Raw genomic sequence first — 24,675 nt, 5'->3', positions numbered from 1 at the left:
AGTGGCAAACATTTTATCTTGTAATTAAACTGTGTGAAAAATGTCTTCCTAACCTTTGTTGATTGTAAATACTGATGGATGTGGTGGAAAACATGATACAGTGGACCTAATTACTTACTTCTTATTGTCAGGCAGCCCAAGACAGGTCAAGATGCATTTGTGCAAGATTACTTTTTCCCAGCATAAAAGTTGAAGTTTAAAGGCTGAAGTTAAAAGCCATTCCCTCTCCTTTCCTAATGAGTTGGTGTGCAGGACAAGTCAGTCACTTTGCCTCAAAGTGACCTCTCCTCTCCAACCCATGTGTTCTACTCATGTGTTTTTAATCTGGAGCTTACAGAGCTGCAGTTGCAAACAGTGTTGAAGGAATAAGCCCCTGTCATATCAAACTCCCAGAGTATTGCAGTTCTGTGAAAGTCTGAGTGTATCTAAGTGCTTCCACCACATCCAGGAATGCCCCAGCCACTTAGCAGACCTGGAGTTAGTTTACACTAATGAGCTACCTTTTGCTCTTCAGCTTCCTCCTACTATATAGCCTGATGTGTTTTGCTGCGTGAGTGTGCCGTAAGCTTGTCTCCCAGTCTTGATCAGGTGTCTCATCTTTACACCTCTCTCACAACTCCTATCAGAGTTTATTTCTAATGGAAGAGGTTCATATGATAAAGAAAAAACCAGCCAATCCTCACACCGCGATAGAGGTGAAAAATGCTACCTTGGCTTGGGACTTCTCCCACGCCAGCGTCCAGAGCTCACCAAAGCTGACCCCCAAAGTGAAAAAAGACAAGAAAGTCACCAAGAGCAAGAAAGAGAAAATGAAGCTGCAGAATGAGGGACAGCAAGCTGTGCTGGCAGAGCAGAAGGGCCATCTTCTAGTGGACAGTGATGACCATCATAGCCCTGAAGAGGAGCACAAAATCATCCACCTGGTTAACCTTCGGCTTCAGAGGACTCTCTACAACATTGACTTGGAGATAGAAAAGGTAAGAGAAGAAAGGAGGAAATCTGAGCTTTCAAAAGGCCTCATTTTAGCTGTCCCTTGGAATAGAGAGCTGTGTGTTTTCACATGAAATGGAGCATATTGCTTTTGTGCTCTCCTGTAATATCCATGGCAACTGCAGTATCCAGGATGCAGTGTCTGATCTTGCTGTAAACAGCTGTGCCATTTTAGCAAACTAGACCTTTGCTAACAGCCTGTGAAACAAGGGCAGGCTGTAGAGCTTCCACATTCAGCTGAGGGGTTTGCAGCTCTCAGTACAGCGTATGAGCCACTGAGCTGAAAAAATCCACAGGGCAGTAGGGGTACCAGGGGGGTGTTGGTGGGCAGTGTGTTCCTGCAGTGGTTTGATAATTTTGCAGGATTTCAGCTATATTCTGGGTGAACATTTTAGGCAATTAGGTATTCCAATAGAGCATAAACAGTACTTTTCATTGGAGAATCTGCCATTTTCTTCCTTGAGAATTTTCGTACAGTAGAAAGACATAGATTTTCAAGAATTTAGAAGCATTTGGAGTCATTGTTCCAAGATGGGTAAAAACATGTAAAATGGCAAAGAAAAAGCATTGAACTTAATATGTAATAGAAGCTTCACATTCTGGCAGTTGGATGTTGTAGTAACAGGATCCATACGTTTATCAACATGTTTAGGGTTAAATTTTCTTCTATAGTCATATGAATAGACAGATAGTTCAAACTATTTTAAACTTTTAAAACCCTGTATTACTTTTAACTTTTGAGAAGAAGATAGTTTAAAAAATTACCTCACAAAGGAGTACAGTTTCTAGAAAACGTAAAGGCTAGTTTTCTGTCAGAAGTTTGCTATCAAGAGGAGGTCAGCAACGTTTTCCACAACTGGCTATATACTGGTTTTGTTCACTTTACCTTTTTACAAAAGGAACAAAACCAGTTTTGATAAATTAATTGTTTAATGTGGGTATCAACTCACCCATTTTATTGCAGAGAAATTCTTCAAAGCAACTGAATTCTGCCCTTTTCTTAGCAAATTGGATCTCACAGGCAGGGAGTTTCACTGGACCCATGTACGCTAAATTCTGCTTTTCTTTCAGACTTTCCCTCTTTGTATCTTTCCTTACCACTCTCAGAAGCATCTTGATGCATTCTGTTCAGATGGGCCTTGTTGCTTTTGGTTGATTGATTCTCTGGGCCTGTAGCAGGCCTGGTAAGCTGTAGGGTTGATTTCAGTTTTATTTCACTGTGGGATAGTGTTCACTCTGTGCTATTTGAGAGTTAAAATGCTGACTCTTGCTTTTTCGCCTGTTCTGTCCCTTTCCAGCGTTATTAATGTCCACTTCTCCCCTCAGAGGTACTAAAGGTAGTCCAAATTCTGAAAGGGATAGAGAATGTAAGAAAAGTACATAATTTTTTTTTTTCTGTCTAGGGAAAACTTGTTGGAATTTGTGGCAGTGTGGGGAGTGGAAAAACTTCACTGATCTCAGCAATTTTAGGACAGGTGAGAAATTCTGTTTTGACTAATTCTTCTCTTCTCTTTCCCATCTCCTATTTCAGTTATTTGCACTCTGTAGAATGAGGTCTATTCTAAACATGGAATAGCATAATTTCACAGTTTATCTGTAATTGCAGATGACCCTGTTGGAGGGGAGCATTGCAGTAAGTGGAACATTTGCATATGTGGCCCAGCAGGCCTGGATTCTCAACGCCACACTTCGAGACAACATTCTTTTTGGCAAGGAATATGATGAAGAAAGGTTTGTCAGACTGTTTGCTGATTTTCATGAGAGCTTAGTAATTCTTGGCCTAAGTGTGGGGAAAATGTAATGCAGAGCACACTGCAGATAAAGCCTATATATCCTGCTGGGGTTTGTCTCTGCCTTAAGTCCCATTCAAGAGCCTGCCTCTCTTGCATGTGGTTGCTGTGTCTGGTGGCTGTCAGTGTGCCTGTCATGGCTGATCAGCACTGAGGCTGTATCCTGGGCTGGGGTGCTGCCTGACCTCTGTTTTTGGCAGCTGCTGTGGAGCAGCACTGAAGTGATATTTGCTCTTGCTGTCCTGGCCTTTCCCTCTTTAAACACAACAACTGCTGTTTGCAATGTATTGGCATCTTCCATGGCCCTCCTCCGGTAGGGGCCTTTCCTGTGGCCTGTACCAGCTATCCCTGGAAAGAAATTGTCTCCTTATCTTCACAATGTTTCTGAAGTAGGTGGTTAATTATTATTCTTGATTTCCCTCTGGGAATCCAAGGCAAATGATTTGTTTTAGGCTGTTGTAATATCTGCTGTTAGTGTAGAAAGTGAGGTAATGCTGTAGTAGCTAAATAATTGGGGGGAAAAAGCACGTTCTTACTATTTATCTGATTGTTCTTCAGATACAATACAGTGCTGAATGGTTGCTGTCTAAGGCCTGACCTAGCCATTCTTCCAAATGGGGACCTGACAGAGGTATGTGTTGTGCTTATACTAAACGAATTAGTAGATGGAGAGGAGAGTTTTGGTTTGGCAGACTAAACTGTAGTTGAGGCTACGTCAGTCTGGGTGCAAATGAGCTAAGCCGGGCTTAACTATGCAGGCCCTGGACTGCTGAGTGTTGGGCCATGTTTTTTACTCAGATATTGACAGTTTGGGAGTTTTTTTATCGTGTTGCAAATTTAGCTGCCTTAGTCAGACCTATTGGAACTTGATTTAAAGTAGCTAAGAAAAAAGCATGGCTATGTTAGTACAAACCAAGGTAAAATAAGCAAAAAAAGTACTCCCGTGTTTCAAGCATATTAACCTTGAGTTTGAATGTCTAACACATTTCACAAAGTGGACACCTAAACTATAAAATATATGTATTCATATATAATGTTATGGGGGTATGGATATGTGTATATATTATGATCTGCTTCATTCTGGTCACCTCTTAAGCTCTGAGTATCTGTGTTACTGCAGAGATAAAATAATGGGTGTCTCTTTGCAGATTGGTGAACGAGGGGCTAACCTGAGTGGAGGACAACGGCAGAGAATCAGTCTGGCTCGAGCCCTGTACAGTGACAGGGACATTTACATCCTTGATGATCCCCTTAGTGCCTTAGATGCTCACGTTGGAAATCACATTTTTAACAGTGCAATAAGGAAACACCTGAAGTCAAAGACAGTCCTTTTTATCACACATCAGCTTCAGGTACTGCATCTCTCATACCTTTCTTGGCCTTTGTTGAAATGGTGTTTAATCGGTTGCCTTCATATTGGAAATTTCTATGCCTTGACCTGTAACAGCACGACTCTGTCTGTAGAATAGTTTACATTTACAAACTAGGTTTGCAAATATGCACTGAGCACAGTCTAATTGTTTATCTGATATCTGTGCTACTTGGTGTCTGACTGGGACTGGTAACACTTGGCTAAAGAAAATTTACCAGAGAAATAAATATCCTATGCAAAAACACTTTTGCTAATGTGCTATAAATCTATTTCATCACATCAGAAAACACAGAGATTTGGTGTCAGAAAATCAGAATTGATGTATTCTGTGGGGGTTTTTTGCCATCTTCTGTACATAGACATATTAGTACATAGTCTATCAGTATTTGCAGTGTTAAGTATCCTGAGTCGTCTTCTGTAAGAGATTTGCTTTGTTAGGGCATAAACACTTTTTATTTGCGTCGTGTGAGCAGTTGAGCTCTGGTCAAAGCAGGACCTTTGAGAATCAGATGTCTATTACATGGCAATAGGTGTTGTGTACAAGCATCTATAAATTTGGAAAAGGGGACGGATTGTGTGGGAGCGTGTTTGATTATCAGATGTAATGACAGAGACTTGTTTCTTACTGCCATTTTCTTAGTATCTTGTTGACTGTGATGAAGTGATCTTCATGAAAGAAGGCTGCATTACTGAGCGAGGAAGTCATGAGGAACTCATGAATTTAAATGGGGATTATGCAACTATTTTTAATAGCCTACAGCTGGGAGAAACACCACATATTGAGGTACTTGTTTGTTTACCTTAAAGTGCTCTGAATACTGACTGTTCTGATGAGATGAACCAAGTGATATGGTTGGAAGACTGGAAAAGGGCTTCACATATGTGTTGATCTGACCAATAGATTGCCCATAGAATAATCTGTGCTTCATTACCACTTTGTTTTTGCAGTAACAGTTCATTTTAGGGAATGTGTACTGGAGAGGACTCTGCCAATGAGCTTATGAGTTGATCATGAAAATAATGTAGGGTCTTCCCTGGTGATGCTCAGAGCAGGAAGTTTGTCCCTCTTATTGTACACCCCACTCCTTAATTTACTTCTAATCAGCACAGACCTTGAACAACCTTTGTCTGAAAAAATTCTTACTGGCTTGTTACTATTTTTTTAGTGGGGTGTGACTGAGGCACAGCTGAAGTGACACAACTTGTCTAAAGTTAGATATGACAGTGTTTTGGAAACGGAACTGAAAATGCTATGTTTTAGGGGGTTTTGAGGAAAAAAAAAAAGTGGATTGACACTACTACTCTTATTAAAAAGATGTGTAACTGCAAACTTGGATATGTGTTCAGTATTTTAGTATTTGCAAAAAATCTAGAAAATAACAAGAACCCTTCAGTATAACAAACATTTAAATTTTCAGCAATTTAATTTTTCCTACCCTTCTCCTCTTTGTTTTCTGAAGTGAATCTTTGCAGTAAAGACCTTTGCCTTTTATTTTATAGTAACTTACTTCTCTAAGTTTTGTGTGCATTTTCTTTTAGCAAGAAGAAATTAAAAGTATATAAGCAGTTTATTTTTTTAAGAGGTAAGGGGCTCCTTATTCACAAGTTGTGGACATCTGCAAAAAGAAAAAAGGTCTCTGAGAAGGAAGCATTGTGAGAAATACAGATATAGAAGCTGCTTGGTGAAATATTTTCCTGGGTGATGTTTGTGAAAGAAGCAAAAGGATATAATGCATTGCTCTGCATATCCTTTGAGGCATGAAGATTATAGTTCTGCCCCTTTAAGATTAATGTAATAACAGTTAAGAAGAGGTTCTTCAGTCTGCACGCTTGGCTGACCTTCTGTGTCTCTCTGTAAACACTAGCTCATGGAAGGAGCATTAATTTGCATTCCCTGTGGGATGAGAATAAATGGATGATCAAGTTTAGATTCTCTGTGGTTTGATATGTGAGATGTCTCTTCTCACATAAAGTGTGGGAAGATGACCCTGGAGCTGGCGTGTAGAGGGTTTTGGTTAACATAGTCTGTCTCTGAATAGGTAGTAACTTCCATTTGTTGGAGCATGGCTGGCTTTAGACCAGTGTTTTTGTGTGTGCAGTTTAGTGTTTGGATGCTTCATTTCTGGAAGATAAGTTAACCTGACTTTGTTCTTAGGAAAGGTCTCAAGAAATGTCTCTGAAGTACCAGGGTGTTTGGGGAAAAAAGCCTCTTAAAAAAATTGTCAGTTACTTTTACAAGGATCAAGGGGATTGTAACTTTCTCTCAGTAGTAGAAATGTCGTTCCTTTACCATGTAGACTCCTAATGTCATTTATTCTGGGAATTAACCTTGCACACTCCTAATACAGGTTGGTAGAGGAGAACGTAATCCACCAGCGATGGGACTTATCTGTAATAACAGCAAAGTTAATTTCCTCCTTGACATGAATGCTAAGCTATTGAAAACCTTTGTCCCTAGGAGGTAGCTTATTAGCAGTTTAGGTTCAGATATGAAAATGTCAAAGCAAATTACTCCGATATGTTTAGTGTCATTGTTTTCTTGCAGATTAATATAAAGAAGAACACAAACAATTCACTGAAAAGGCCCCAGGATAAAAGTACCAAAACAGGGTCTGTGAAGAAGGAGAAAGTTGTAAAGAAGGAAGAGGAGGGTAACTATGTAATCAAATTTCTGGCTGTAATTATTTTGTCCTCCAGTAAGCTCAAAACATTTCCTTTAAAAGTGTATTGTGAAGGTTTTGAAAGCTGTCTCAATCCTAGTCACTCAGCATGGTTGATAGGACACAAGCAGTGGACAAAGAGCATTCATTAACTCATTACATTTGGGTGCCTGTACAATGTTTTTAAGTTCAGTCAGGCTGCTGCTGGTCAGATGCTGCTGGTCAGATGCCACCGGCACAAAGGAGCTGGTTGTGTCCTGTCTCCCACACTACCTCTCCCTCCTATCCTAAGAGGGCAATGTGTATAGCTTGGCACTCAGAGGCCCAGGCAGAACATGGCATTTATCTATGAAGAACTGGGAGGTCTGACCTCTGTAGTTCTCTGTTTAATGTTAACTTTGAACTTCAGGGTTTAAAAAGTAATAGTGAGGCTGATACCAGCCTAACATTTAAGTCTGTGCTAATGATGCTTTTTCAGACATACCATGACATAAATGATTCTGCAGAAGAAATAGGACTTTTTCAAAGACTGTTTGAACCACTGAGTTCTACATATTAAGTAAAGTCTCTGTGTTTCTGACAGTAATTTGTACAGTTTGAAAATTACTAATTTTGTGTATGTTCTCAAATTTACAGTTTTATGGAACAGCTTCCTTTTCCTCAATCCCTCTTCCTCTGTTGTTTCACAGGCCAGTTGGTCCAGTTGGAAGAGAAAGGCAAAGGCTCTGTCCCCTGGTCTGTTTATGGTGTTTACATTCAGGCAGCTGGAGGCCCAATTGCATTCCTCATCATCATGGCACTGTTTGTGCTGAATGTGGGCAGCACAGCTTTTAGCAACTGGTGGCTGAGTTTCTGGATCAAGCAAGGCAGTGGAGTAAGTTAAATAGCTTTTCTACTCCTGTGTCTAATGGTCAGGGGGTTTGCTCAGCTAGACTAATCCCAAGCAGTATTATGAGACCAAATGGTGCTTCCTAATTTAAGTAAGTTCTCAGGCTCCCCAGGAGGTGATCTCACTAGGGAGTTAATCTCCAAGAATAAGAGAGCTCCAGTAATAAGAAAGATGTAAGAGCTCATGTGGCTTTATACTGCCCTCTTGTTCCTTGTCTTGGTTAGTCTTAAGAAAAGGAAGTGAAAATGTGAAAGGGGCCAACAAGCTAATTTTAGTGGTTTTTTTTGTTTGAACATGATCTTACATATAACAGGATAATCTTGTTAAAATATGGCTTTAAGTCAAATGACTTTTGGGAATTTCTTTGCGGATTCTGATGACCTGGAATGGTTTGGGATTTTTCCCACTCTAAGGGCTTTGATTGCAAGTCTTGTTGCATTTAAATATAATTGCAAGACTTTTTAGTGGGGATGCAGAGAGCAAGCTAATAATCTCAGAGATTAAATAATTAAGTGCAGATGGCCAACAATATTAAAATAAGCAATGAGGGGTCCTTAAACATTCTCAAAGATGAAAAATAAGAAGAGAGAATGAAAATGACCTTAAAGAATTTACTACATACTAGCAGAAAACAACAGTTTGAAGACTGAACCTATCCAAGGTGAATATTGCTGTGTAGTGGGAATGGTAGTATGCAAATATCTAGCATTGTTCAGAAGAACACAAGAAATAAGTCTGAAATGAGAGGTTAGGAATCAAATGAAGTAGGTATTGTGGTAGTATTTTGAAAGATATGGTAGGAAAAAGTCCAAGGGTTACAAATCTGCAAGTCAGGTGTCTCTGCCAGGGAAAAATTGCAGAAGTGTTCAAAGGTCATTGAAGTACTTTAAAGAAGAAATATCAAATATGGTGGGAGAGGACACAAGACAGTAAAATTCTACCTCATGTAATGTGTACATGCTTATCCTTGACTCAACTAACCACTGAAACCTTAATTTTTCTGCAGAACACCACTGTGACTTTGGGAAATGAAACTGTCATAAGCAGCAGTATGAAAGATAACCCTCACATGCATTACTATGCTGGCATCTATGCACTGTCTATGGCAGTTATGTTGATCCTGAAAGCTGTTCGTGGTGTGGTCTTTGTAAAGGTATGTGCCAATGCTGGTTTCATTATCCCCCCTTCCTTCTGCTCCTGTATATTGCTGTCACTGTGGTTCTTTGGTCATCTCCCAAGAGAGACTTTTGAACCAGAAGAAGTCAATCATGGTTTTTCTGTGTCATCTCTTGGGGCTGCACCATGCTTTCTGCTAAACTTCTGCCCAAATTAAGAACTTCCTTCTGTTGTTTGGAAGCACAGAAGGCAATAAGAAACCCCTTATGGTTGGACAGAGAAACTGAGCTGAATGTTTTGGTGGCCAGAGGAGATGCAGTGACAGGAATGCAAACACCCCATTATAACACTGCGATGTTTTCTGCATTGTCAGGGAACTCTCAGAGCATCCTCAAGGCTCCATGATGAGCTTTTCCGACGAATTCTGCGTAGTCCCATGAAGTTCTTTGACACTACACCCACTGGGAGGATTCTCAACAGGTTTTCCAAAGACATGGATGAAGGTATCTCTTACTGTGTGTGCTGTAAATCCCTCATTCAGATCTCCCAGTTAATTCCTGAATACTCTCCAGTCTCTTGCTGTTTGTGTAATCGTACCCTGTAGCAAATGTGTACTTGTAATAGACAGAGCTGGAATTGGGATGTACCTGGGTTATGATGATAGAAGGCAGCTGATGTTTCGGGTCTGTCCATTCTCTTATAAAGAAGAAAATGTGCAGCCGCTGTTGTACCTACAGGCTGCACACAGGCTCTTAGCAGTTAATGCAGGGGCGACCTAAAACATCAGGGTGAAGCTGATGTGCAGCAGTGGTGGTAATTAGGTCAGAGTTCCATCAGTGCTATTTCTGCAAATGGGAATAATTAGAAAGACTACCAGCAGCTCACAGGGTAAAAGCACCCTAACGAAAATGTACATTTTTAATTTGAATAAGCCATGAAATCACTGTCCTTGTCAATGATGATGTACAGCTGGACTGAATTGCTCTATCTAGGTTGTTTTAGCTTTCTGTACTCAAAATCTTCCTCTCTTCCCTCCATCTTTTTCAGTTGATGTTCGTTTGCCATTTCAAGCGGAAATGTTCATCCAGAACGTCATCCTTGTGTTCTTCTGTGTGGGGGTGATTTCTGGGGTTTTCCCCTGGTTCCTGGTGGCAGTGGGGCCCCTCATTGTCCTGTTCACAGTTCTGCATGTTGTGTCTAGGTAAGTGCATCAGCTGCTTTGACTGAAAGTACAGATACTTTGACCTTCAAGTACATGTGCAGCAATGTAGTGGTTGGCATATGGTAGTTTTACACGTCACTTAAAGTGCTTCTTTCCTTCCAGAGTCTTTATTCGGGAGCTCAAGCGTCTGGACAACATCACACAGTCTCCATTCCTGTCTCACATTACATCAAGCATCCAGGGTCTCTCTACAATCCATGCCTACCACAAAGGGCAGGAATTTCTGCACAGGTCAGTCTAGATATCCATCTGAGAGTGGTGGAGCATAAAGTGGGGTGCAACAGGTTGGCATTCAGAAAGATTTATTAATGGGGTCTATAGCTGATGGCATCATTAGTTCTGAGAGTGAAAGTTACTTTTCTGGAAAAAAATGAGGGAGAACAAGAAGAAGGGAAAACTCCTCAGTAACCAAGTGGGAAGAACAGTGGTGGGGTCCCAGGTGAATGCCCTCCTCTGGGGTTCTCTCCAATGCAGCAGGTGGCAATGGTAATGGACGGGACAACTTCTTGACCATGTGCTTTTCATCAGGTCCTGCTCATACGTTCTGTGGGTTGTTTCTCCTTGTGATGTTATTAGCATTACCTAAGGCATGCTAACCAAACCTCAGTGGGAGTATTGATGAGCTGTTTGTCTCCGTGCACGTGTGTAATTGGAGAGTATCTATCAGTTATTTCAGTGATCTGTGGCCACCTTGTGCTCTGTGCTTGGTTTTCTCCAGTAGAACTAAAATTTTCAAAACAAATGTTAGTGAGGGAAAGCAAAACATTCTCACGTAAATGGCATTTGCTTCCCATGAGAACCTGCTGTAACAGTATCAGGGTTTTGCAGGTGCAAAGTCATGAGACTGAGAGCGTGGGAGTGCAGGGAGAATTACCACAGAAGCTCTGGAAAGGCACTGCTACACCAGCTTAGATGAAAGGTTGTAGAGGTGCAAATAGCAGTCTCTTGGTGTTGCTGGTTGCTTGAGCACTAAGGCACTGCACCCATGTGCAACAGTGATTAAGCTGGATGATCAGAAAATCTAGTTACTGGCTTTGTGAATCTCTTAAGAGTCTCTCCTTAAATATGCTTTCTCAGCTCTGCAGTATCAGGATTGTAAATTAAGGGGTTACTGATGTGTTTTAGTTAGTGTCATCAGTTCTATCAAGACTTTGTTTTTATACTTGTGTGTAAAATAACATATTCTGAAGCACTGCTGCTGTTAACCATGGAGTAATATGTAGCCAATGAGCATCTTCTGGAGCATCTTGCATAGGTGAAGTTGTGGTGAAAGTGCATGTATTGTCCCTGGTTTTGATTCACCCTGGTATAATTTGTTGTTGTACACGGAGAGACTCTGTGATGTGACTTTTGAGAGTTTGAGCTAAGTCCATATCTGACGTTACTCAAGGAAGTTTGCAAACCCTGCTTTTGTGGCCTGGTTTGAGACTTTGTCAATGATGAGCCTTCCTATCCTGAACTCTTGATACTGGAGGAGTCTGTAGAACACCAGGCTCATGGAGTCTGTTAACCTTTCCTGTATCTGTTTCAGGTACCAGGAGCTCCTGGATGACAATCAGGCGCCGTTTTACCTGTTCAGCTGTGCGATGCGCTGGCTGGCTGTGAGGCTGGACATTATCAGCATTGCTCTTATCACAACCACTGGCCTTATGATTGTCTTAATGCATGGCCAGATCCCTCCTGCCTATGCTGGGCTGGCTATCTCATACGCTGTGCAGGTGAGTGTGTCCACATACTGTAATATTTAATTTCTCATTTAATATAGATATGGCTAATAGGTAAAAGAAACACATCACTTAAAACTTAATGCACTAGAATGGAAAAATATACTATTACCTGCTTGGGAAATGCAAGGGAAAGCAATTCAGAGTCATGACCTTTAGCAGTCAAATTACAAATTCTGAGGAGCCTATGTTCTTGAGGCTATTGTTCTGGCAAGCTGCTTCTTTTTAAGCAAGAAGTAGAAACGGAGGCATATGCTGAAAATTGCAATTTTCTTGGATACTTCCAGAGATAGGATTGATGGTACATCAGACACGTGCCAAACTAATATCTTAATGTATTGCCTGCAGCGTGTTCTCACAGCAAACAGCATTCAGCGCTGAGTCAGAGAAGCTGCAGGCTTGGAGTGCTGGTGTTGGACCTGCTGTTTGGCCTCTTCTGCCTCCTCGTGGTAGTGAGGTGAAATTAAAAAGCTTAGACAGCTCGTACTTAAAGCTGTTGCTCTTGGGAAACGTTTCTAAGCTGCTGGTTTCTCAAGTGGTTCATAAATTATGATTATTCTAAAATCAACTGTTACATTAACTTGCTTGAACACCTTAGTTATATGGTGCCCAGTGCCAAGAGTACTTGTATCAAATGTCATGGAATAATTTTGGTTGGAAAAGACCTCTAAGACCATTGAGTCCAACTGTTACCCCAGCACTGCCAAGCCCACCACTAAACTATGTTCCCAAGTGCCATATTTACATGTCTTTAAATATCTCCAGGGTTGGTGGAGTCTACCACTTCCCTGGGTGGCCAGTTCAGTGCCTGACAACCCTTTCAGTGAAGAAATGTTTCCTAATATCCAATCTAAACATCCCCTGGCACAACTTGAGGCCATGTCCTGTTGTCTTGTCACTTCTTACTTGGGAGACGAGACTAACCCCCACCTGGCCATAACCTCCTTTCAGGTGGTGGGAGAGAGTGAGAAGGTCCTCCCTAGGCCATGTTTTCTTCAGACTGAACACCCCAGCTCTCTCAGCTACTCCTCCCAGGTTTTGTGCTCCAGACCTGTCACCAGCTCCACTGCCCTTCTCTGGACATGCTCCAGCACCTCAGCGTCTGTTTTGTAGTGAGGGGCCCAAAAGTGAACTGAGGATTCGAGATGTGGTGTCACCAGTGCCGAGTACGAGGGGTTGGTCATTGCCCTGGTCCCGCTGGCTGCACTGTCCAGTAGGTTCATCTTTCAATTCAATAATAAATCACAGCTATCTAAAAATTTGTGTTTGTTTTCTTTTGTTTCTTCAGCTGACAGGCTTATTCCAGTTTACAGTCAGACTTGCTTCAGAGACAGAAGCTCGCTTCACCTCGGTGGAGAGAATTGACCACTATATCAAGGTAGGACTGTAATGCATTCAACTGCCTGTTGTGAAATCTCTTGTTGCTTGTTATGCTGCCATAATCTACCTTAGTGCAGAATGTGTGCTTCTGATCTTGTAAGGGCACTAATACTTGTGCTGTAATACTGCAGAGTGAGTTTGCTTTATGAAGCACATATGTAAGCACTGGTGGGATGAATGGCCCAAGAGCTGGTAGGTAACTAAGCTTACAGGCACCACTGGAGTTACATAAGGATATTGAAAGTTTTCTGGAACTCTCAGTAAAGAGTGGAGCGTGTGAAAGGGGCAACTGGGAGTTCAATACAATATCTTACAGCAAAAGGATGGTTTTCTGGCATCCATTGTTCCAAACCTAATAGAACTCCTTCATTTAAACACAGATAACTGTTACTTTATCTACGTGTGATTCTACTACATCCTAATAAGCCTATTACTTTTTCCAAGCTGTCTTACATAACATATTTCTGTATGCTTGAAAAATCAAGGAATTGCTCTTGTTGGAAACACAACAAATGTGCTCAGCTAAACATGAGAAGTATGCCAGGCTAAATGCTTAGCAAGCTGTTTTGATTATCTGTGACTCTTTGTAACTAGGATTTGTGTCTGCAGAACCGGGCGTAGGTCAGTGGGGAGAGTGCAGCCAGGGGAAAACCTTCTACTGGGTCTGGTCTGTGAGGTGAAAGGCTTTGTCACTGAATGTTCCCTGTGAACTTCAGAGGGAGATATCTCCATCTGTTTGGTAAATCTGGGCTATGTAGTACTTGATATTTGTAGAATTTTTGTAGCCTGTGAATTTAATCTGAAGACAAGAAAACCCCCAACCTGCCCACTCCCCCAGTTAAATAAATAAATCCTCTTGTGGCATCTAAGCAGAAAATTTCTGTGTATGGAAAACGTGGTGACCACACAAGCTGAAAACTGTGCCAAATACTGCCTGTTATCTTTCACTGGGCTGGGATGGGTTTATCACTGGCAGGCCTTAGATTGCAAAACCTACAGTTGTAGGCTGTTTGGGGTTTTTAAAAATTATGTCTTATGTCTATAATTTCATATCAGTGTTAGGGCAACACTATCTGTGATTTTTATTATGAAACTATAAAACTAGTTTGAAGCTGAAGTGAAGGGGTGGGTGAGCAGTGGAACAATGTGCAGGTCCTGGGTCTTACCAAGGTCCAGGGTTGGCTTTTTTCAGTGAAGGTTTGAGGTGCTGTTATGGACCAAGCTCAAAGAACTGGAGCACTATTGTAGCAGATGGCTGTTTTTCTCAACCCCTTGGGGTACAATTAATCTGCCTCTAACTAGATGCTGCAGATGTCCACGAACAGTCCTTGAGGGATCTCTCAATGGTCAATGTAGGAAATGGGTATCTCCAGAGGGCAATTTATTACCTCTTCTAAGTATTTATATTAGAATGAGAAAAATCACGCTCCAGAAATGCTGTTTTATAGCATTTGTAGACATCTCTCTTTTGTAGACACTATAAAGGAGTTGTCAGGGCCTGGTTCATTTGGAGATTTTACTTCGAAAGTTATTCAAGGTGAATCCCACGACTTGACTTCTGCCATTCTCTGAGGCTGCTTGTGCCAAATATGGGAAAGTGACCTTGGCTTCACTCTAAACATGCTATAAGGGCTTGTGTTTGGCTTTCAGAGCTTCTGCTTTTCTGTTTAGTCGGTGAACTGCTCAGTGAGGGACCTATTAGGGGGCAGAATAAAATAGCAGAAGTGAGCAAGCTGGAAGGGGGTGACTGACTCAGTGATTTAATGGGACAGGGGAACATGAGGAGAAGGAAAAGGTGACATTTATACAATGTGTCACTTGGGCATTCTCTTCTGTGTCAGGATCGATGGAGGTGACACTGGCACAGCACAGCAAATGAGGCATAGAAATGCAGCAGATTCTGCATCCAGCCTTTAGGGTGACACAAAACTCAATAGGATTGTGCTGATAAATAATAGGCCTAAAATACATTTTGAATTCCAATGATGAAAGACATTGTTGTATAAAAGGACTGATGTCATTATTGAGGCAGTGGTCAGTGTAACACAGCAAACTCCTGATCCACTGGGCCCACATTCAGCCTCACAGCTTGTCATGAAACTGCCATAAACTGATCTAGGCTGAGTCTGCAGGGAGGAACTGCTGAAAGCTGCAGCTGATAATTTTCCTTTCTGGTGGTTTGTTTACTGGAAACTGAACTTCTGATTTTTTTTTTTTTTTTTTTTTTTAAAGACACTTTCCCTGGAAGCTCCTGCTCGAATTAAGAATAAAACTCCTCCTCTGGGCTGGCCACAGGAAGGTGAAGTTGTTTTTGAAAATGCAGAGATGCGGTACCGAGAGAACCTCCCTCTGGTACTTAAAAAAGTGTCCTTTACCATCAAACCAAAGGAAAAGATTGGCATTGTGGGAAGGACAGGCTCAGGTAAGGAAAAGCACTCAGCAGAGTTAAATTACTGCTTTAAAAGAATAGATTGGGTCAGTCATATTGGTTCTCCTGTTTTTGGATAAACTGTTGGTTGCACAGGACTAGTCCAGCAGTCTCAGTGGTGGATTCTGTTCATGTGCATACATAAGGAAGATACCTGTAAACAATAGTGAAAATAAGTTTCCATTTAAATCAGAGTGATATCCTACTATGCTTGAGCCAGTATGTTCATTATGTTTAACTCCCCAAACTACTTAGCAGCACAGAATGTTACCTATGTTCATTGCAGCTTATTTGACTCTTGGAAGTTTTTTGTACTGATGCTGCAGCCAGGTTTAGCTATAAACTATCTTAGAAGTCTGTACTGGGAAGAATCAAAACCTCTGTTTGTGAGATGACTTAAATAAACTCCAAAATGTAGATTCAAAATAAGTAATTAATAATGCTGTATTGGGTTTACATGGCAAGGTTTTGGCAGTGAGGGTGGGGTGGCTTCTGTGAGGAGAGATTAAGAGCTGCCCCTACAATTGCTTACAAGTTTAAACCCTGGGATTGCTTGCCAGGACTTTATGGTAGTTTAAAATACTTTTCTTACACATGGATGGCTTTTAAAAATCTATTTCATCTGAAAACTGCCATGACTCTGTATAAACAGCAGTATTGTTTTTCCTGTCTCCTTTTTAGGGAAGTCTTCCCTTGGAATGGCACTCTTTCGTCTTGTTGAACTGTCTGGAGGCTGCATTAAAATTGATGGAGTGAAAATAAATGACATTGGTTTGGCAGATCTTCGAAGCAAACTCTCCATAATCCCTCAGGAACCTGTGCTGTTCAGTGGCACTGTGAGGTTAGTCAAACTATAAGAAGGCAAGAAGGATTGAGCAATCTATCACCTTATACCTGAACTCAAATAGGTGCCTGTTGAGGTGGTAGCTCTCAGGCATCCTAGCTTCTGCTCTGGTTTTGAAACAAAAAAAATCAGAGCTAAATTATTTTAACTGGCCCAGGTCAGCACTGTGTGTGATCGTCCTCTCTGCAAAGTCTTGCTTTCCCTTTATATTTGGTTGAAGTTTTTCTATCTTTCTCTTCTAACGCCAGTGTGCTGGGAACATCTGATTTCCTTGGTAAGGAAACTGTCGTTGGAAGGCTAGATGTGAATCATCTGTCTGGATGAATTAGCACACTGCTGGTTTGCCATTCATTGCTGAGTTTAAATTCTGGTTGTTTTCTGCCTCCCCTTTCAGATCGAACTTGGATCCTTTCAATCAGTACAGTGAAGAGCAAATCTGGGCTGCTTTGGAAAGAACTCATATGAAGGAGTGTGTAAGTATCATGTGCCCTGTGAGATACATGTTTGTATTTGGCTTCCAAACCAACATATTCTGTTAGTAACTACTTTAGATAAAGCTTCCCCCCCTCATTTTCAATGTTTTATTTGACTGATTTTTCTTTTTCCCCACTATTTTATCAGACTGTGTTGGGGTTTTTTTGAGAACAGGCTGTATTCTGTGTGTGTACTCTTTTTAGTCGATAGCATAGCAGAGTGCTGCTTCATCACAGGGATTCTTAAGGTGTTAAAATGTTTCCAGTGATATTTTTACCCTTCAAGTGATATTTTTCTATATATGCCTCGGGTGTGCATTCTGCACTTATATTTGTGAGTGTGCATGTCACATGTGCACGTTTATACTGAACTTGTAAGTCAAGTGGCACATATAGCTATGGAACACAGGCTGCAGGAATTCCTGCAGGGACTAGGTTCACTCTCTTCTCTTGATGACAAAGATTATCAGGAGATCTGTATTTATGTTTATAAGATTTTGTGCAATGCTCTAAGATTTTTTTTGCCTTTTCCTTCCCCCACAGGTTGCACAGCTGCCTATGAAACTTGATTCAGAAGTAATGGAAAATGGGGAAAACTTTTCTGTTGGAGAGAGACAGTTACTGTGCATAGCTAGAGCTCTACTGCGTCGCTGCAAGGTGAGCACAACAATGAGAGAAACAGCTGGAGATATCAAACTGATAGGAGTGAACAAGCCTTTTTGTGCCAGATTCTGTCAGAGGAATCACATCAAAGATTAGATTAGGTTAGAAAAACTAGGAAGGCATTTGTAGCCAGCTGTGAGCTCCTGTAATGTCCTGCCGTTGGAAAGGCACTGCTTGCCAGTGTTAACAATAGTGTGTCAGACTGGCCTGGTAATTTCTTCAGTGTCCTGTTAGCAGTGAGCATCAGATTTTTTTCCTTCTTCCACCTTTTTGTGAGTGTGAGCCAAGTTTTTTTCCATCTACATGGTACTCCACTAAAATGTGATCTACAAATGGAATTTGGGATCATGCTGTGCCAGCAAAGTGAAAGGTTTTGCAGAAATAGAAGACAAACAATAATTACAGTGAGAAAGATGAAAGCAAGTGTGATCTATAGGGTAATTTTGAAGGCAATTACATCAATAAAACTGAAAGGGTGTTTGTGAAAACTACCTTTGTGACCACAACTCTGTAAGGATTGCCAGTTGTGACAACTCTTGGCCGTGGCAATTCTGCCCACTCTACGTATTTTTATGTTTAGGGAGGGAAAGCATGACGGTGAGTAACAGCCAGGATTCTGTGCTGCTTTCAGATATTGATCCTTGATGAAGCAACAGCTGCTATGGACACAGAAACGGACCTACTGATTCAGGAGACCATCAGAGAGGCGTTTGCAGACTGCACTATGTTAACAATTGCTCATCGCCTGCACACGGTACTGGGCTGTGATCGGATCATGGTGCTAACACAAGGACAGGTGAGCAGCAAGGCTTCTGTGGCTGCAGCCCCTGTTGCCTGGTGATGCCATGTGTGCAGGCTGAACTGGGGCAACAACTAACATTACAGGGTGGGAAATCCTCTGTGTTCATTCACATCCTTGGTAAAATACTCCAACACAAGCAGTTGCTGCCTGACTGTGACAAGATCAGAGGGCAAAATATCTTTTACACTCCAAGAAAGTATCATAGAGTGACAGTCTGTCTTTAAAAGTGTTTTCAAATCTCCATTTGTTTGTTATTACCTGTCTCAGAATTAACCTACATCTCTGGGGCTTAGTGGTCATTTCCCATTACTTTCATAAAGCCTTGTGCCGTCAAGCGGGTCTATGACAGATGCTTAACCTATTTTCAGGCTTCCATTTGGGAGCCATGGGCAGTTAAATTAAGTGCAAGAATAGTGGGCAAGACTCTTAAAAGTAGAGAAGGCAAAAGCCCATAGAATCTGCCTCTGCCAGAGCCACCAGAGGTTGCTTCCTGTGAGTTAGTTCCAATGTTTGAGCCAGTCCAAAGCATTCCAGGTTACAGTATGTATCCATAAATGCACGTACTTTCACTGCCTGTTGTCTAATCGAAAGATGAATGCTGTGGTTTTGATTCTTTACTACCATGTCACAAGTCCAAGGGGTAGGAATCCATTTTCTGCTGGATTTTACTGACATACTTTACTTGCCTTGTTTGCTTTCAGGTTGTGGAATTTGACACGCCGTCTGCCCTTCTGGCCAATGAGAACTCGCGCTTCTATGCTATGTTTGCTGCTGCGGAGAACAAGGTTGCTGTCAAGGGCTAAAATTCAGGGCAAAGTCACTTTAATTTTGGAGAGCTACACTCCCTGCCTGTGGCAGGCCAGCTCTTCCTCCTCCTCCTCCTCCTCCAAGCAGATTATTGCCTTTTCATCTTTTAATTTTTAGCACAATGTGTCAAGCCAGAGTTTTTAAAACCATGTCAGAAGAACTCTTCATGTTTTTATTGTTGTATTTATTCCATATTACTAATTTTTTGTTATTAAATGCACTCTACAAATGGCTCAGGGAGCCATAGTTATAAATGTATCAGAGGCCTATAATGAAGCTTTATACATGTAGCTATATCTATACATATTCTGTATATAGCCTATATTTACAGTGGAAATGTAAGCTGTTTATTTTATATTAAAATAAGCACTGTGTTAATAGCAGTGCATATTCTTTTCTATCATTTTTGTACAGTTTATGGTACCAGAGATCTGGCTTTGTTATCGGACTGTATCAGACACCATTTTGTCTTTTACAGTTCGCCTTTTCCTAGTGCCGGATTTTCTGTGTGTCTGAGTGGAAGTGAAGCTTTGCAATAGTGTCCTTTATTGTCACATCTTTGTCTAGCGCAGCAGAGAAGAGCTCTGTGGTGTAACTATTGCATTGTAATTTATCAAAGCTATTTGGAGCATCGCTAATGTTCACCACGGCAGCAGCTGCTGCTTCCCATGATGCTTTTCCAAAGCAGGGTTTTTAGTGATCTGAGTGGAGAATCACTCCTGGGTCGCATTAAGGCCTTGTATTTCCTCAGTGTCCTGACACAGTATTTCTTACTGTATCAGCAGAGTTTATTTTAATGCAAGCAAGCCCAAGCTCTTCCTGCTTCGCTGATCTAACACAACCAAAATCTAACTGTTCGTGGAATGATCTGTAACAAATTAATCATAAGGTTCAAATCATACCCTGTATGGTAGCAGGAAAGCCTTTCCAGAGTTGCTTGAGCTGACTGACTCCTTTACCTTGAAGCTGCTAACACTCCTCAGAGGTTTAGGTTGGCTTTCACTGGCATGGGTAACACTAACTCTTTGTTCTGCTCACTTATACTAAAACTAAACAACATCAATATTTCCTGTTCCTTTATTGCACACTTGTTAAGGAAGCAGTCCTCGACCCCACGTCTTCTGGAACCTTAAACAGGTTCCTGTTGATCAGGATGTAACACTGGTGTAGGACATGGTTTTCTTACTGTAAATGACCTACCTCAGGTTACTGGGTCCTGCGTAGTGCATTGCCATGATCACTGTACACCATCCCCATTTTTGGGGCCTGTGGCCCAGGGGGACACGGTTGCTCTTATAATAGCTGTGACTTATTGAATGGTCAGCGTTGCATGTCTTTGTCAACTTGGACATTTTGTAGCCTTAGCATGTTTGCAAAATGTCTCATTGAGGCAGAAATCTGAAAAAGTAAATAAAACTATTTTGGGTTTTGTAAATTTTATTGGCTTAAGTGGTTTGTTTTGGGCAAATAAATGACTTCTCACCTTTTTCAGCCCTGGGGGACAGGTTTGCAGGCTGGTTTGGGGTTTTTTTTCTGGTCATATGCTGTGGTTTGATCTTTCTTCAGAGTAGAGGTATTTCTTTAAAAGTGTGCTCTCTGGCATGAGGATGGCTTACAATACTTGTATGTTGAGTAGTAAAGGCAGTAATAATTTATAGTACAAGTTTTTAAGCCAAGTAGAAGGGCTGAGGTCAGATGGAATCAGAAGATCCTTCTTAGGCTCAGATTTTCCATTTTCTTTACTTGCAAATGGTACTGTTTATAGTGTCACATTTCTGCAGTCACAGTAACAAGCATTTCTACCTACCGATACCACAGGCAAATTGTCGCTTTAACAGAGCTTGGAATGTAGCTTGAAAACAGCACAAAAAACATCATTTGTTGTGATTGTTCTTAACTCTTGTCCTTAGCAAGAATTAACTGGCACAGACCTTACCCTGCTCACAGGCCTTGAGTTTACCCCACGAACTTCAGGATTTCCCTTGAAGGAAGTGGGCTAATGCACTTAGTTCTCGAGTGCTGCTGGGCTCAGTGTGTGGCTTCGTTTTGCAGCTAAGGCTGAGCTAATGGCAGTCTGGGCAGAAGGGGAGCCATCCTGATCTTATCCTCCTTCTTCTTCCAGGCTGGGAGTTCCTCCTCCTTTCCCGATGCAGGAGTGTCTCTTGTGTGGTCCAGCAGTGACCCAGTTCAGAAAGCTAAGTTGCAGAAAGGTCACCCTCCAAAAGCAGGAATGCTGTACAAAGAAGGAGACAGGAAGGCACAGCTGGAAGGGAGGTGAAGTGGGGCTGCTCTTTTCAGTAGGTGCTGACTGTGACAGTAGCATAGGTATGAGAGGAAACCATGCTCAGCATTCACTGCACCAAACTGCTGCTTCCCAGTCATGCTCTCCAAAAGAGCTGAATCTTTCCTGCTGCTTTGGTAAGCTGAAATAGCTCAACAAGATGTCAAACAAGGACCTGTGATGGAGCAGGTGAACAGTCACCTGTGGACAGCAGGGATTAGCTCAACCATTTTGTTAAACCTTGGCTGCACAACTGTTATTTTGGAATTAAAGACAGAGACTGCCAGAGGGAAACGTTCTTTCTGTTGTATTCGCTTCTCTGCTTCACTTGGCACTTGTCTCGCAGACTTACTGAAGTACTGCTGTTCACATGGATAGCTGTAATTTTTTTACTGGCTTTCATCCTCCATCACAGGAGCAAGTTGAGGCCTGGCCTGAGGCCCTGTCACTGAAATGGAAGGAAGAAACATCAATATTTACAAATGAGACTGAAATATCTCTATCTTTGAAGCATTCTACAAGAGGTTGATGATGATGATTGAAATTTTCAGGAATTGGATTGTGCTGTAGAATTTATAGTGTGTTATCCCAGAGAAGACTTCATCCTATGGAGAGTAGAATAAGACACCGGGACTGGGACAGACTTTCCTTAAAACCATCCTACCCAAAGTAGCATGGAGATAGCACATGCTTCTGTTGTGGTTTAATCCCAGCTGGCAACTAAGCCCCACACAGTCCTGTGGGGTAGGGGAGAGAATCAGAAGGGTAAAACCTAGAAAACTTGAGAGTTGAGATCAAGACAGGTAACAGGGAAAGCAAAATCCATGCAAGCAAAGCAAAACAAGGCATTCATTCTCCACTTTCCACAGGCAGGCATGTGTTCAACCATGTCCTGGAAAGCAGGGCTCCATCATGTATTATGGTGACCTGGGAAAAGACATCACTCTGAATGTCCCCTCCTTCTTCCTCAGCTTTTATGATGCCATGTGGAATAACCCTTTGATCAGCTGGGGTCAGCTGTCCCTGCTGTGTGTCCCCATCTATCTCCTTGAGCACCCTCAGCCTCCCTGCTGGTGGGGTGCGATGAGGAGCAGAAATGGCCTTGGCTCTGTGCAAGCACTGCTCAGCAACAGCTACAACATTCCTGAATTATCAACACACAAACCCAAAACACAGCCTGATACCAGCTACTGTGAAGAAAATTCACTCTACCCCAGCCCAAATCAGCACACATTACAGCAAAGGCTGTGGCCCAAGACCAGCAGGTGTGCAAGTGGAGAGAGATTTGCCTGGGATAACCAGTTGCTGTATTGCTCTCTGTAATTTAAATTGCATCAGTTTTGCTTATTCTGTCCAAAGTGCAGCCAATCCTGATTCATTATCATAAGCTTAGAGCCTCTTCAACATTTTCCTGCTCATCTCAACTGTCTGATGAGTGGAAACATTGCACTTGCTTGGGACTTCAGTCAAAGCACAGGTAAGATTCTTCTAAAATTACCCAATAGAGTTAATGTGCACTTAGACTGGTGTAATTAAGCCCAAAATCAGTCCCTGAAACTGTACTGGCTTGAAGACCTGAGGAGACTTCCCCCTTACCTGGGGTGAAGGCTGTACAGGGTCAGATCCCGAGGCTGGTGGGGCTGTGCTTTGCTCATCACCTGTAGGTGAGAGCCAGATCAAGCAGTCTCAGTATGTCACTGAAAAGAACATTGAGAAAGGCAAATTTTTTCAGAAGATAACCGGTGTGAGTGAGAGAAGGTGTCAGAAGGATAAATACAGGACATTTGATTTATTAAAGGAGGATGTGGAGAGCAAAGATAGCAGGACAAAACGTTTCTCTTAATTACAAAGGGGATTGCAAAGACAAAATTGCTTTTTGAAGGTGCTTTGAAAGAACACTGAGAAGGTATAGGGTAGCTGTACTGCCCTCAGCAACCGAAGAGCCTCCCTGAGTGCTATGTTGTTATTTTTTACCGCAACTGTAGCATGTGTTCTACTATATATAAGTGATTACACAAAGGTTTTCTTTAGCTTCAGGTCTGTCTAGGGTGATATTGTGATTTGTTTGACCCTTGTTTCAGCTGGTGACCGCAGCCACGTTGTGCTGAGGCCGCAGTTTCTGCCTCCAGCATGACAACATAGTGGAAACTCAACTGGAATTTGGTGCAGATGCTGTTGTTAGTGCAAGGCTTGGGAGGCTTTTACAATGTACCACTACGGGTTCAGTAAAGCCACAACCATGTAAGAAATGTTCCTGTGTCATCTAAAATATGTGCCTTGGAGCCTCATCAGGCAGCTGAGGTGTAGGCAAAGTGTAACAGTGAAAATTGGAGTGAAAATAACTTACAGAAGTGTCACTACATGGGGCTGATTACCCGGACACCTCTCCTGGGCTGCAGGGAGTGCAAATCACAATTACTTGCAGCACACCTCCTTCCTCCCAGCTTGCTGACTCCTGCTGTTGCCATGCAGAGAAACAAGCGATTGTACAAAGCTGATAATTTTGTGGTTTCTGTCTTTTCCGATTTAGGAAGGCAGCAGTGGATGGCGTGTGACTGATTGCCTCGAGGATTTGGGGAAGAATAAAGTCCATTATGTGTGAGCTGCGCTCTGGGGGCAATTTGGAGTGAGAGTTGGAGGCAGGCAACGATGGGAGGGAAAAGATTTTTAAAAAGAGTGTGTGTATGGTGCAGGGAACAGGGAGGCTTTTTAGGGTTAGCCTGTGAGCTACATGTGGGGGGTGTGACCAGAAAGGAGGAGGCCAAAATAGGTACCGGTGGGATGAGGGTGCAAGGATCAGCCCGGCTGGGAGCCGTAGTGTGGAGGGCTTGAGGGTGTTTGTCGTGGATCTGGCAAGGAGGCGGTGAAAATTAAGTGTTCAGGCGGTGCGGAGGGGCAGAGCCGGCTGTGAGGGGACAGGAGTGACCTGAGCGGGGCACTGCGGCCGTGCCAAGGGCCGTCCCCAGAGCAGGAGCGCTGGGATCGGTGTGTCCGGGGAGGCGGCGGTGGTCTGGAGGCTGTGGGGAAGGCAGGGGAGCTCTGCGTGGGTCGGTGTGGGCGGGTGCGCACTGAACAGGGGGCGCGGCCGCCGGTGCGTGGATCCGCACGCGTGGGCCTGGCTGGGCGAGCAGCGCCCACGCCTGTGGATGGATGAACGGAGGAGTGGACGGAGGGGAGCGGGTCCGGAGCAGGTTTTTTTTTTTTTTTTTTTTTTTTTTTTTTTTTTTTTTTTTT

The 24,675-nt window shown here is 42.3% G+C and overlaps 1 protein-coding gene and 1 long non-coding RNA gene across 7 annotated transcripts in view; one reads left to right on the top strand and one right to left on the bottom strand.

Moving 5' to 3' along the window:
• Window positions 1–24,675, top strand: part of ABCC5 (ATP binding cassette subfamily C member 5) — a 67,677-nt gene that overhangs the window by 23,562 nt on the left and 19,440 nt on the right. For 5 of the 6 annotated variants that reach the window (XR_003528324.1, XM_027647180.1, XM_027647179.1 and 2 more), the window contains 20 exons: window positions 627–977; window positions 2,394–2,465; window positions 2,597–2,721; window positions 3,339–3,411; window positions 3,929–4,132; window positions 4,793–4,936; window positions 6,698–6,803; window positions 7,502–7,686; window positions 8,708–8,854; window positions 9,191–9,320; window positions 9,865–10,018; window positions 10,142–10,270; window positions 11,571–11,757; window positions 13,052–13,141; window positions 15,376–15,565; window positions 16,253–16,412; window positions 16,810–16,888; window positions 17,432–17,545; window positions 18,183–18,347; window positions 19,055–19,138. Coding sequence is in view for 5 of the 6 variants with exons in the window: in XM_027647180.1 (XP_027502981.1) it covers window positions 627–977; window positions 2,394–2,465; window positions 2,597–2,721; window positions 3,339–3,411; window positions 3,929–4,132; window positions 4,793–4,936; window positions 6,698–6,803; window positions 7,502–7,686; window positions 8,708–8,854; window positions 9,191–9,320; window positions 9,865–10,018; window positions 10,142–10,270; window positions 11,571–11,757; window positions 13,052–13,141; window positions 15,376–15,565; window positions 16,253–16,412; window positions 16,810–16,888; window positions 17,432–17,545; window positions 18,183–18,347; window positions 19,055–19,138 (2,889 nt within the window). In the remaining variant the exon portion in view is untranslated. Of the gene's footprint in view, window positions 1–626; window positions 978–2,393; window positions 2,466–2,596; window positions 2,722–3,338; window positions 3,412–3,928; window positions 4,133–4,792; window positions 4,937–6,697; window positions 6,804–7,501; window positions 7,687–8,707; window positions 8,855–9,190; window positions 9,321–9,864; window positions 10,019–10,141; window positions 10,271–11,570; window positions 11,758–13,051; window positions 13,142–15,375; window positions 15,566–16,252; window positions 16,413–16,809; window positions 16,889–17,431; window positions 17,546–18,182; window positions 18,348–19,054; window positions 20,599–24,675 lie in introns of those variants that run through there. The other variant, XM_027647183.1, reaches the window with a different exon arrangement.
• Window positions 21,601–24,368, bottom strand: LOC113949062. The gene is made up of 3 exons (XR_003528327.1): window positions 23,789–24,368; window positions 23,038–23,138; window positions 21,601–21,889 (listed from the first exon to the last, which is right to left on the bottom strand). It is a non-coding gene; the product is annotated as an uncharacterized LOC113949062 (long non-coding RNA).

The sequence above is a fragment of the Corapipo altera genome, unplaced genomic scaffold (genome assembly GCF_003945725.1).
Source record: "Corapipo altera isolate COAL_440 unplaced genomic scaffold, ASM394572v1 113, whole genome shotgun sequence".
Classification (NCBI taxonomy): Eukaryota; Metazoa; Chordata; class Aves; order Passeriformes; family Pipridae; genus Corapipo; species Corapipo altera.
This window is presented reverse-complemented; position numbering and strand designations above follow the sequence as displayed.